Consider the following 13,591-nt stretch of genomic DNA (forward strand, 5'->3'; position numbering starts at 1 on the left):
AGAAAGCTAATATGGCATTACAAAATAAATGCTAAAGGCAAACCAAATGTAGCAAAATTAACAATAAATATTCTATTTATGAAACCCATCCTATTCATTTCCTGAATTTTTGAATAGTAGAGCTTGAGAAAGTAAATATCAAGGGAAGACAATATTAAAGGCATTAAACATTCTTACCGTCACAGTTTCCCCTACTAATGGTTTAAAGATAGGACTTGAGAGTTTGGAGCTCTAAGCCACATCTTTTTCAGGTGTCTCACTGTACTTATGCCTTACTCTACTGATAGAGGCTTCTAGACGGAGCTTCAGCCTTCTACCAATAACTGGGTACCATACTGTGTCTTAAGTATTTTAAAAAGTCTTCAAGGCAGTTTAAAATGACATGTTTGTTAAATAGTGAGAATGAGCATTAAAAGGATTAAAAACCATTTTTAGGAGACGAAACAGGGGTGTGCCAGAAATCTTGGTATGAGATTGTTATTCTGATGGTTCATTTAAAATTATTTATGAGCTTTATGATAAATAAGGCAAGAAGGAAAAGATGATGGATCTGTAATTTTTAAACTGGAAGTTTTTCAGTTTGACAAGACATGCTTAACTCCATTTTATTGAATCTTGAGTACTGTTATGAAATCTTGAGCTAGCTGTTATTGATCACTGTTTGAAGGGATTGCGTGGTATATGGGAGCCACTTGATATTTCTTGAATATGAAGAACATTACTCAATATTTCACTGGAAAAGTATAAGGTTCTGAATATATGTGGTTGTATGTTTGTTTAGCTTAACAAATGAAACAAGGTAGTTCTGCCCCTAGGACGTCGGCTTTTCTAATGTTACCTCTCTTTTGCCAAGTAGGTTTGATCACTCTCCATGTGATCCAACAATTACACTACATGGACCTTTCTTCAGTTCCTTTGCTTGTGTAGTGTGTTATAAAACTTTTGTTACTCAACAGCAATATAGAGATCACCTTTTTGCTAAGGTAAGAGCATGTCCTAACTTAAGAGTGGGTGTTTTTTTCTAGAGACCGTGGAGTTGGATATAGGTGTTTTCTTGCTGCTCTTAAGCTTGCAATCACCAGTGATGCACATAGGGATCAAAATTGAGATTATTGGGGCAGCCTGGTGGTGTAGTGCTTAAGTTCGGCATGCTCTGCTTTGGTGGCATCGGTTTGTGGGTTTGGATCCCAAGCGTGGACATAAACCCCTTGTCAAGCCATGCTGTAGAGGCATCCCATGTACAAAATGGAGGAGGATGGGCACAGACGTTAGCTCAGGGCCACTCATCCTCAAATAACAAGAGGACACTTGGCAATAGGTATTAGCTTAGAGCCAATCTTCCTTACCGAAAAAAAAGAAAGAAAGAAAGAAAGAAAATTGTGATTGTCTATGGAGAATAAAATGACTTGGAACACTAAATTATTGTGGGCAGGTAAACTTGATAGCTGAAAGCCAGCAGTTCTAAAGATTATTATAGAAGCCTTTCCTTCTATGGAGTTGCTCTGTGAAATTACCTTACCTTGTTCAAGATGCTCTGTGAGTTAGTCACATGATGAGAACTAGAACCTTATTCATAAGTCCGCTACCTTTCACTGCCTGTTGAAATGTTAGAGCCAATAGTAAATAACAATTGCTTCATTAGTGCTAATATTAAGAAATAGATCTAGTATTTAAAAGGCTGTGTTATCTAACTCTCATTTAGTGTTAAATTTCTAGGGATATGAATTGATGCATGGTATGTGCAAATCCATGTGATACAGAACTCTATACCATATTTGATATCAGATATCTTTAATGACTTACTAACATTACAAAATGTTAATTATGCAATATGTTCACTGTGGAAAATTTTAAAAATATTAACAAAAAGAAAATAAGAAATCATTCTTAATCTCACAGAGATAACCTCACTGTTAACATTTTTATATATATATTTCTACTATATAAATATTTTTACATGGGATATGGTATCTAAATTGTTTTGTAGTTAAGAAAGGCAGTGTGTTGTAAACATAAATGCTGAAATATTTGTTGAATCATTGCATACAATTAAAATTAGTGAATAGTGTTCTGCTGTATGAATGTATTATAGTTCATGTAATTTCCTATTAGATGTATTAATTGTTTAAATTTTTCTGTTATTAAAACAGTACTGGGGCCAGCCCCATGGCTGAGTGGTTAAGTTCACGCCCTCCATGCCGGCAGCCCTGTCTTCGCTGGTTTGGATCCTGGTTGTGGACCTATACACCACTCATCAAGCCGTGCTGTGGTGACACCCCACACAGAAAAACTAGAATGACCTATAAGGATATAAAACTAAATGCTGGGGCTTTGGGGAGGGGAAAAAAAAGGGAGAAAATTTTTTAAAAGTAAAAATAAAAACAATATCACGTTAAATATCCTTGGCACTAAAAACTTATGAGAAGATCCATATTTTGGTGTATTTGCTTAGTGAATATTAGGTTTTGAAATAGTAAAATGCTAATGTCCTGAGAACCATAGAGTTTTTCTTTAAATCATGTTTTCAGAATTTGCTCATATCTACACTTGTACTTGAAAAGTAATGTCCATAGTATCTTGGATTCTGTATAGTCTCATGGCAGAGAATTAAAGCTTGCACTGTCAAGTATGTCTGATTGAGTTCTTCAGTCTTCTTACACCCTGCTCTGGCACTGGAGAACATTCCCAGAATAGATATGTATCTTGAAGCAGATTTTGTTATACGCTAAGTCATTAGTTTAGGGGAGCCTATATCTTTTTTTTCTTAATTTTTATTCAGTTAATTAAAAAGAACATAACAGAGGCTGGCCCGGTGGCGCAGCATGTTCTGCTTTGGCGGCCCAGTATTCCCTGGTTCAGATCCTGGGTGCCAACCTATGCACTGCTTGTCAAGCCATGCCATTTCAGGCATCCCACATGTAAAGTAGAGGAAGATGGGCATGGATGTTAGCTCAGGGCCAGTCTTCCTCAGCAAAAAAGAGGAGGATTGGCGGCAGATGTTAGCTAAGGGCTAATCTTCCTCAAAAATAAGAAAAAAATAAATAAAAAAAATAGGTCACTCATTTCTCTCACCCCCCTGAACCCCTGTCTCTTGCAACCACCAGTCTGTTCTCTCTATGAGCTTGATTTTCTTTGATTTTACATAAAAGAGTGATCATACGGTGTTTGTCTTTCTGTGTCTCACTTATTTCACTTAGCATAATGCCCTCAAGGTCCATCCATATTGTTGCAAATGGCAAGATTTCATTTTTTTAAATGACTAAATGATATTCAATTGTATATATATGTATGCCACAATTTCTTTATTCATTCGTCCATCGATGGACACTTACATCATTTCCCTATCTTGGCTATTGTAAATAATGCTGCAGTGAACTTGGAGGTGCGTATATCTTTTGGAATTAGTGTTTTCGTTTTCTTTGGATAAATATTCAGAAGTGGAATTGCTAGATCATATGGTAGTTCTATTTTTAATTTCTTGAGGAACCTTTATACCGTTTTCATAGTGGCTGCGCCAGTATACATTCCCACCAACAGTGCACAGGCGTTCCCTTTTCTCCACATCCTCACCAACACTTGTTATTTGTTGTCTTGTTGATAATAGCTATTCTAACAGGTGTGAATACCTCTTTGTGGTTTTGATTTGCATTTCCCTGAAGATTAATGATGTTAAGCACCTGTTCCTGTACCTGTTGGCCATCTGTAGGTCTTCTTTGGAAAAATGTTTATTCAGATATTCTGCTCAGTTTTTAATTGGATTGTTTTGGTTTTTTTGCTATTGAGTTGTATGAGTTGGTTGTATATTTTGAATATTAGCCCCTTATCAGATACACAATTTGCAATTATTTTCCGGGAGCCTGTATCTTGTTCAACACTGATTAGTCACTGTAATCTAAGAGAAATCAACTATGGTTCTTACACGCAGGAGCTTGTGCTCTAGAATGAACGTCCCTTAATGGCACATCATAAAGTGAAATAGGAGTTCAGAGAAAGGGGAGAGATATGTTGGGAGAAACTGACAAAAACATTATGGAAGAGAAGAGGTCCTCAAGGATTCAATTTGGAAGGATGAAAAGTAAAAATGATAGAATTCTGGGAAACTTTGAAGAGCCTAAACAGATTAGTGAATTTGGGAGTAGGTAGTATGCAGAAAGTAGTTAGCAGACCTGAGACTGCTGTCCTTACACAGGCTTGCTTGTAAGGCTGGCCCTTGGCTGGTGTCTGGGAATTTGGATTTTGGAGGATTCCTGCCATTCTCTGTTATCAGTGGCTCACTGTACCTGAACTGTTGATGCAAACGATGTGGTTGATGCTGAACACCTGCTTTCCTTCTGGGAGTCTGGAATTCTGGTATGTAATAGGCAGATGTGACCAGCTGCGAATAAAAACCCTAGGTACTGAGTCTCTAATAAACTTCCCTAGTAGGCAAGAGCTCACATGTGTTGTCACGATTCATTGCTGGAGGAATAAGTGTGTCCTGTGTGAGCGGACCCTTGGAATCTTACACCTGGTTTCCTCTGGACTTCACCCAGTATGCCTTTTCCTCCTGTTAATTTTGCTTTGATCCTTTCACTGTAATAAATCTTAGTCATGAGTACCACTATATGCTGAGTCCTGTGAGTCCTAGCAAATCATTGAATCTGGGGACTGCTGATTGTAAAGGCATAAGATTTTAAACTTGATGTTGGCAAGAGGTTACTATTATAGGATAGTGACATGATGAAAATAATGCTTTATACCTTTAGAGCTAGAAGGACTTTTTATTCTAGAACCTAATTCCTTCCCCCTTTTTTAGGGGTCCCTAGAGATTTGAGAGTATTAGAATGGCAGCAGTGTTCAGGTGGATTCAAGGATGTGAACAAGGAGATCAGTTTTGGTGATTTTTGCAGTAATTTAGCTTTGAGATGAGGAAAGGATTTACTTAGGTAATGGTATTTAGAATATTGACCTTAAAGTGAAGCCAAAAGACACTGAAGAAGAAATGATAGGGCTGTCTACTGCTGTGACAAAGGTTTGGTGAGAGAAGGGGAAAAGGGTGCAAGATGACTGCATTCCATAAATTTTTTAGTGTTTGCAGTAGATCACTAATATTCCACCTTTTTCAGAACTAGAGTTCTTTCAGGGCATGTTTCCCTATTCGTGCTGGAAGTGTTTTGTCTATTATAATGAGCATGTTTATCTTTTTTTTTTTATTTTAGTAAATCTGAATAGGTATTTTAACCTTAAAATTTATTAATACTCTCACTTGTGTTTTCCCAAATTTCATTAATTTGTTCCTTTTGTTTGCGGGAATCACTCATTTTGTGTTGATTCACACTCCCTTTGCCTTCTCTCCAGGAAGTAAATTTATGATATTCAGCCTTCTGGGAAGCAGTGTGGTGAAACAGAGCAAAGTCTTTGGTGTCAGACAGACCTGGATTCTACTGTCACTTTTATTAGCTGTATGTTCTCAGCAAGTTACTGAACATCTGTGAGCTTAGTTCTTCATCTCTAAAATGGAAGTGTTGTACTTCCATACAAAATTGTTGAGAAAAGATATAATACTGTATAAAGCACGTAGGGCCTGACACATAGCTCTCCGTAAATACTCCTTATTCTTTGGAGTATCTGTCATGAGGACTCTAAAGGAAACTAGTATGCATTAAGTTGTCATTGCCTATCTTAAATCAGCCAGGAGAGGTCGCTAGAAGATTGTATACCTGTGAATTCTTTTTTGTGAAGATGACATTTCTTCAATGAAAGAGAGTGACATTGTCCACAATTTGCATTGTTTGCCTTGCTTCCCTCCTCTTTTCCTTTCATCTCCAATTTCTTCTGTCTAGATTAGTGCTTCTCAAACTTTAATGTGCACATGCGCATGAATCACTTGGGAATCTTGTTAAAATGCAGGTTCTGACTCAGTAGATCTGAGGTGGGGCCTTAGATTCAGTATTGCCAGTAGGCTTCTAGGTCATGCCGGTGCCACTGGTCCTTGGGTCCCTCTTTGAATAGCAGGTGTCTAGTGTTTTTTGACATTAAAGCCATCCACTGGGTATGTCACCAGGTAACTTCCTGCTTGTTTCCCTTTTTGATGGTGGTGGAGGAGGAGGAGGAGGTCATGCTAAAAGCTCTAGTGTGCCTCAGTGTCACTTGTCAGTCAATAGGTGTTGCCACTCTTTCTCATTCTGTTCCTAGGGCCGTTCTGTCATTAAGGGTGATTTTTGCCCCTTGCTAGCCCGTCCTCTCCAGCCCTAGGCAACCAGTTAAATTACTTTCTATGAATAAATGTTCAAACTCACTAGTAGACAAGAAGCGTGAATTAAATGAACAGTATCACAACATCTGTCAGGCTGGAAAAATGAAAAAAAGATCTATAATAGCTATTGCGCCAGGCTCACTCAGTGCTAGGGGACACACAAATTAGTAGAGCCTTTTTGAAAAGCAATAATAGACATTTTAACCCACTAGGACTACTCCTGATAATGAGAGAAAAGCACCTATAAATAAGGATATATATTCAAGGATGTTTACGACGTCATTGTTTATAGTGGCAAAAAAAAAGGCACCTGGAAATGAATAGTTGACTAAATCTTACTAAATCCACACCATGGAGTAGTTTGCAGTCATTCAGAAAAATGAATTAGAGCTATACCAGTTGATTTTTAGGGATTTCCATTAGATATTGTAGAATAAGAAAACTAAGGGGCAGAAGAATCTGAAAGGATGACTATATTTGATAAAACAATGGTAATCCCCTTTGTATGTTTATTTGCATATATTTTTGTAGATGATTAAGCATGGAGAAATTTACAGAATACAACATAGGTTATATTGCAGGGTAGAGTGAATAAAGCAAAACGTAAGAAAAAGTAATGGGATCTGAAAACATTTATGCATTTATATACTATCTACGGATGTATATTAAAAAGGGAAAATTATATAGAAAGCAAATGTATATGTGTATTTATTGTCACAGAAAGATGGTCATCATTTGTTTCTAAGGAAAAGAACTAAAAATTTTACATATTTGACCTCATTTATGATAAAAATTCCACACTTCACACTTAGGGAAGAAAAGTTCTCATGTTAAAAACCAGTACAGAATATTCCAAATAAATATTAAATAGGAAATTTTGAAAGTTTATTTTAAGAAATTGAATATTGATTTTAGTTGTCTATAATACAGCTTTGCCTTATATTTTAGGAAGCTGCAGATGATGGACATAAAAACAACCTTCTTCCTCAGATTATTCAGTGTTTTGCCTGTCCAAATTGCTTCCTTCTTTTTCGCAGCAAGGATGAGTGTTTGAAGCATATGTCTGGAAAGAATCATTTCCATCAGAGGTTTAAAATGGGTGGTATGTTAATACTCTCTTCTGCTGAAAATTACTTAGCTACTTTAATCTTTGCTGATTTACCATACTTCTCAGATAATTCTTGAGGTAATATCCTCACATTTGTTTGAGAACTATGAAAGTGAAAGGTTTTTATCTTAATTTTTATTTTTCAAATAAGATTCTCATTTTTTTGTCTGTACCTAAGGGTAAGATTTCCTTACTTTGAGGAATGAAGGGAAACTTGGGAAGAAAACATGTATTCAGCATAATGTTTGTGTATAGCCATGATATCTGGGAAGTTAGTTGGGTGTTTCTCTGCATTCAAGACTCAAATTTTAATTTGAGTTTGAGTTCAGCATGTTTTACACTTAAGGCTAGAAAATGACTTCCCTTTGATTTTTGTTGCAAAATGACTATTTTCTTTTACTTGTACCAATGTTGAGAAAGGCAAAGGGGAGGAAGGTTGGGTCACTCTATATTCAAATCTTTGCAGGTTATAGTTTCTTTTGTCTTTCAGATGACAAGGGAATAGCACATCCAATATCATTTCCATCTTTTGCAAAGAAACTTTTGATCTCTCTGTGCAAAGATGTTGCATTTCAAGTTAAGTGTGTGGCCTGCCATCAGACACTGCGTTCCCACATGGAGCTCACTGCCCATTTCAGGTTTGTACAGGTCTAGTTCTGGGCTATAAGGGAATCCTGCCCAATAAGCTCTTCACCAGCGGGAGGATTCAACGAGTACTTTCTATTCCATGTTTCTCCTTTTAAAAAGAGAGTGTGCATTTGCCTGGAGATCAAATTTAGCATAATGAGAGAAGTCAGAGGTGTGGAAAAAGTGGATATATTGATATTGCTGTGAGTGTAGAACAAGCTAACAGTTCTGAGTTCTGTGTGTGTTCTATGAGTGTGTATCTAGTGGAGGGGAGGGTTAAAATAGAACCTTGCTTTCCAGTCAACCAGAATGGAAAGTATCTCATAAATGTGAAAGATAAATTTCAGTGAAAGGCCACATTTATCAAATAATCAAGGATTTTTTTTTGTCTTTACAATGGAAATTATCAAGCAATATACAAAAGTAGGACAATAGTGTACGGAACCCCATGTACCTTTCACCCAGCTTCACTAGCTATCAACACATGACAGTCGTGTTTCATTTATACTCTCGCTCCCTGCAAGTTACTATTTTGAAGCCAATCATGTCATTTTATCTGTAAATACTTGAGTATGTATCTATAAATGATAAAGACTCTTCTCTCTTTTAAAAAAATAACTGCAATACCATTCTCACACCTTAGAAAACTAGTAGCTTTTAAATATCAAATACCTAGGCAGTCATCTAATTTCCCTGAGTATCTCATGAAGTTTTTTTTGGGTTTTTTGGTGAGGAAGATTCTCCCTGAGGTAACGTCTGTTGCCAGTCCTCCTCTTTTTGTTTGCTTGAGGAAAATTAGGCCTGAGCTCACATCTGTGCCAGTCTTTGTCTACTTTATATGTGGGCCACCTGCACAGCATGGCTGGTGAACAGAGCAGGTCCACACCCGGGATCTGAACCTGTGAACCTGGGCCTCCAAAGCGGAGTGTGTGGAACTGTAACCACTTGGCCACGGGGCCAGCCCTTCTCATAAAGCTTTTTTACATTTGGTTTGTTAGAATTATGATTCAAAGTCTGTAGTTTACATTTAGATGCTTTTTTCCTGTTAATTCTTTAAAATGCATTAAAAGTTTGTATCTACTAAGTGATACAATTGCGTTTGTTTAAATAGAACAGTTGTTTTTACACCTTCAAGTAAAATATGTTCTTAATAAAACTGAGGTAGCAGAATATAATTATGCTGTATATACTCAGAATAATTACTGAGGTTCATCGTCCTGGTTCTGACTTGTTAAAGTTCTTTGTTTTTTGAGATACAATTTAAATTCATTGAAGTGCATAGATCTTAAGTTTTATGATTTTGACAAATGGATACATCTGTTAATCCACACTTATAATATATCACCTCTCCATAGAAAGTTCCATTGTGCTCCTTCCCAGTCATTTCCCATCCTCTCACCCCCAGGCAATCTCTATTCTGATATTGTTTCTACCTTATGTTGGCTTTGTCTCCTCTAGAACTTCATGTAGATGGAATCATATAGTATGCTCTCTTTTGTGTTTGTCATAGTAGCTGTGCAATTCATCTGTGTTGTTTAGTATGTTGTTTCTTTGTATTGGTGAGTAGTATTCTATTGTATGAATATAGCACAATATATTCATTCTCATGTTGATGGACATTGGGATTATTTGCAGTTTTTAGCTATTGTGAGTAAACCCGCTATATCCATCTTGTACAAGTCTTCTTATGGGCGTACATTTTCATTCTCTTAGATGAGTGTCTAGGAGTGGAATTGCTGGGTCAAAGAGTAGGTGTATGTTTAATTTTATAAGAAACTGCTAAACACTTTCCAAAGTGTTCGTACCAGTAGACAAGGTTTGAGAATTCCAGTTACTTTCCATCCTGCCAAGGTTTGGTGCTGCCAGTCTTTTCATTTTAGCTGTTTGTTTGAGTGTCTGATTGTGGTTTTAATCTGCATTTCCCTGATGAACAATGGTGTTGGGTACTTTTTCATGTGTTTATAGGCCATTCATTTATCTTTGTTTGTTAAATGTTCAAGTCTTTTGCCTATTCTAAAAATTAGATTGTTTAACCTTTTTAATAGTGAGTGTGGTAGTCTTACCATATTATTGGTACAAATCTTTTGTCACATATATGTACTGTGAATGTATTCTCTCCTAGTCTATACTTCGCATATTCATATTGTCTTTTGATGGACAGAAGCTTTTAATCTCAATAAGCATAATTTATTGATTTTTTTTTTCTTTTACGGTCCTGCTTTTTCTGTCTTGTTTGAGAAACCTTTGCTTATTCTTGCTTCAGGAATATATTTTGTTTACTTCACTTTTTAAAAAATTCAACTTTCTTTTAGATTTTAAGTTTTTTTCTATAATCTATCTCAAAAAAATTTTTGTTGATCTTTAAAACAATGAGCATCTAATTTCACTGATGCTTCTCTGTTTGCCCATTTTTTTTAGTTTGTTGATTTCTTTCTCAACTTTGGGTTTAATTTGCTTATCTTCTTCTAGCTTCTTAACATAGAAGCTTAGATTGACTTTGGGCCTTCTTTTTCTATATAAACATTTAAAGTTATAAATTTCCCTCTAATCATTGCTTTACCTGCATCCCTCAGATTTTGGTAAGTTGTCTTCATTTTCATTCAGTTAAAAATATTTTATGTTTTCCCTTTTGATTTCTTCTTTGACCTATAGATTTGTTAGAAATCTGTTATTTAACTTCTAAAGATTTAGAGATTTAACTTCCAAATATTTAGGGGCTTTTATTATTATTTCTTGTTTCCAACTTAATTCAACTATAATTAAAGACCACATTTTGTATAATTTCCCACTCTTAAAATATGTTAAATACATAGATAGATAGATACATACATACATAGATAGAATGGTTCATAATTTGCTTGTGTGATAAGATCCTCTATCAGTGCATTTGATACTCCTTTTAGTTTTCTAAAGTGTCTCTGAATTTTTTTTTAATCTTTTGATCACAGTTTTACTCTTGTGTATGGATTAAAAACAGACAAAACGTAGGTAGTACTCAGGTATTTGGGGATGATAGAATAATAATATATCATCTGCATCTCTATTGAACAATATGTTTTAGTGCTTATGTTTATATTGTTCTATAATTCGTACAATAAAAAAGCAGAGATACTATATTTAGAAAATACTTATGAGTTTAATTTTTTTTTAATCCAATTTAGAGTTCGTTGTCGAAATGCTGGTCCTGTAGCTGTAGCTGAGAAAAGCATTGCCCAGATTGCAGAGAAGTTCATATTGAGAGGTTATTGTCCAAATTGCAACCAAGGCTTTGTGGATGAAAGCAGTACCCGAAATCACAAGAAGAATTCAGGACACAAAGTCCGAGCCATTAACTCAATGGAAGAATCAGTCTTACTTTATTGCCACAGCAATGAAGGGAACAAACCTCCTTCTGACTTGCATCTATTGCTAGATCAATCAAAATTTTCATCTCTTAAAAGAACTATGTCTGTTCAAGAATCTTGCTCACAAGATCACAGCACCATTCCAGAAAAGAAGATGAATTTAGGAGATAAAAGTTGTGAAGATAGATTCTGTGTCCAGAAAGAAAAGTCAGTTGTTAAAACCTGGTTTTGTGAATGTCGTCAACAATTCCCAAGTGAAGATGCAGTAGAAAAGCACGTTTTTTCGGCAAACACAATGTGTTATAAGTGTGTGGTCTGTGGAAAGGTGTGTGAAGATTCAGGGGTCATCCGTTTACATATGAGCCGCATTCACGGAGGGGCACATTTAAATAACTTTCTTTTCTGGTGTCGGACATGCAAAAAGGAGTTAACAAGGAAAGAGACTATCATGGCACATGTGACCGAATTTCATAATGGACACAGATATTTTTATGAGACGGATGAGGTAGAAGGTGAAACTTTAGCATCATCCTCTGCAATGCTGGTGAGTAATTTGACTGCTAAGAATCCTTCTTCAACTATTACTATTACCGATCATTCCCCAGCGAACCGTCCTCCAAGGGGTAAATGGCAATGCCGAATTTGTGAAGATATGTTTGATTCCCAAGAATGTGTAAAGCAGCACTGCATGTCTTTAGCAAGTCACCAATTCCATAGATACAGTTGTGCCCATTGCAAAAAGACTTTTCACAAAGTAGAAACACTGTACCGACATTGCCAGGATGAACATGACAATGAGATAAAGATAAAGTACTTCTGTGGGCTTTGTGATCTTATCTTTAATGTGGAAGAAGCGTTTTTGAGTCATTATAAGGAGCACCACAGTATAGATTATGTGTTTGTGTCAGAAAAAACTGAAACTTCGATTAAAACTGAGACTGATTTTCCAGTAGTAGAGATCAGCAACCTGTTAACCTGTGGTTGCCGTGAGAGTTACATCTGTAAAGTCAACAGAAAGGAAGATTATAGTCGATGTCTCCAAATCATGCTGGATAAAGGTACACTGTGGTTTCGCTGCAGTTTATGTTCCGCAACAGCACAGAACGTAGCCGACATGAACACTCATATCCATCAAGTGCACAGAGAAGAAAAGAGTGAGGAGGAGCAGCAGTATGTGATCAAGTGTGGCACCTGCACCAAAACATTTCATGATCCTGAGAGTGCTCAGCAGCACTTCCATAGAAAGCACTGCTTCTCACAGAAACCTAGTGTGGCTCATTTTGGATCTGAAAAAACAAGCCTCTACAAGTTTGCTGCCAGTACCTCACGCACAGAGAGAAAACCGAAACAGGCAGTAAGCTGTCCAAAAAGTTCAGACGTGGAGAAAGGAGCCGAGAATGACCTAAGCTCTCAGAATATAGGTATGGCTTTACAAGTCTAATGCAAATTCCACATATGGATATAGAAACATACATGTATTGTGGCCATCATTTTTGTGAAAGCTAATAATGATTCAATTTTGAAGTAAGAAACAGGATGATACATTAGTCATTTAATTTTAGTAATTTGTATATGTTATCTTTAAATAATAATGTATTTTATTTTATTTATTTTATTTTTTTTGAGGAAGATTACCCCTGAGCTAACATCTGCTGCCAATCTTCTTCTTTTTGCTGAGAAAGACTGGCCCTGAGCAAACATCCGTGCCCATCTTCCTCTACTTTATATGTGGAACGCCTACCACAGCATGGCTTGCAAAGCAGTGCCATGTCTGCACTCGGGATCCGAACTGGTGAACCCCGGGCTGCCAAAGCGGAGTGTGCACACTTAACCAATGTGCCATTGGGCCGGCCCCAATAATAATGTATTTTAGATAACTTTTTCTTTTCTTTTACAAAAGACATGAGAATTTTGAGAGGAGGAAGAAAATTGATAGTCTTTCTGAAAGTTAGATTCGAAAGCCGTCCTGGAGATTACTATCATTTAGATTTTTCTTATCATTTAGATTTACGTTTATTAAAAAGATAAATCAAGTCAGTGCTTTTTGTTTCTATTTTGGCCTTATTCTGTAAGTGTGAGAAATCTTAAAGGTCACTTCAGAATTTGTATTTTTTTGTTATGTTTTTCTTAGAAGCAAAGCTTTTTCTTACAGTTAAAATAGCAATTAGATGTAGAGTTACAAGTGGTAGCAATAAACGAAGGAGGAGATTGAGCTGTGAATCCTCTTGTTTGTACTTAGTCTAGACTTCCCTTTTTCCATATAATGAGCTTAAGTCA

The 13,591-nt window shown here is 36.3% G+C and overlaps 1 protein-coding gene across 8 annotated transcripts in view; it reads left to right on the plus strand.

Moving 5' to 3' along the window:
- The window catches only part of ZNF451 (zinc finger protein 451), a 79,519-nt gene that overhangs the window by 36,623 nt on the left and 29,305 nt on the right, over window positions 1–13,591 (plus strand). For all 8 annotated transcript variants that reach the window (XR_011530136.1, XR_011530134.1, XR_011530135.1 and 5 more), the window contains exons 7-10: window positions 857–983; window positions 7,184–7,337; window positions 7,834–7,981; window positions 11,132–12,735. Coding sequence is in view for 5 of the 8 variants with exons in the window: in XM_070586344.1 (XP_070442445.1) it covers window positions 857–983; window positions 7,184–7,337; window positions 7,834–7,981; window positions 11,132–12,735 (2,033 nt within the window). In the remaining 3 variants the exon portion in view is untranslated. The remainder of the gene's footprint in view (window positions 1–856; window positions 984–7,183; window positions 7,338–7,833; window positions 7,982–11,131; window positions 12,736–13,591) is intronic.

The sequence above is a fragment of the Equus przewalskii genome, chromosome 19 (genome assembly GCF_037783145.1).
Source record: "Equus przewalskii isolate Varuska chromosome 19, EquPr2, whole genome shotgun sequence".
Lineage (NCBI taxonomy): Eukaryota > Metazoa > Chordata > Mammalia > Perissodactyla > Equidae > Equus > Equus przewalskii.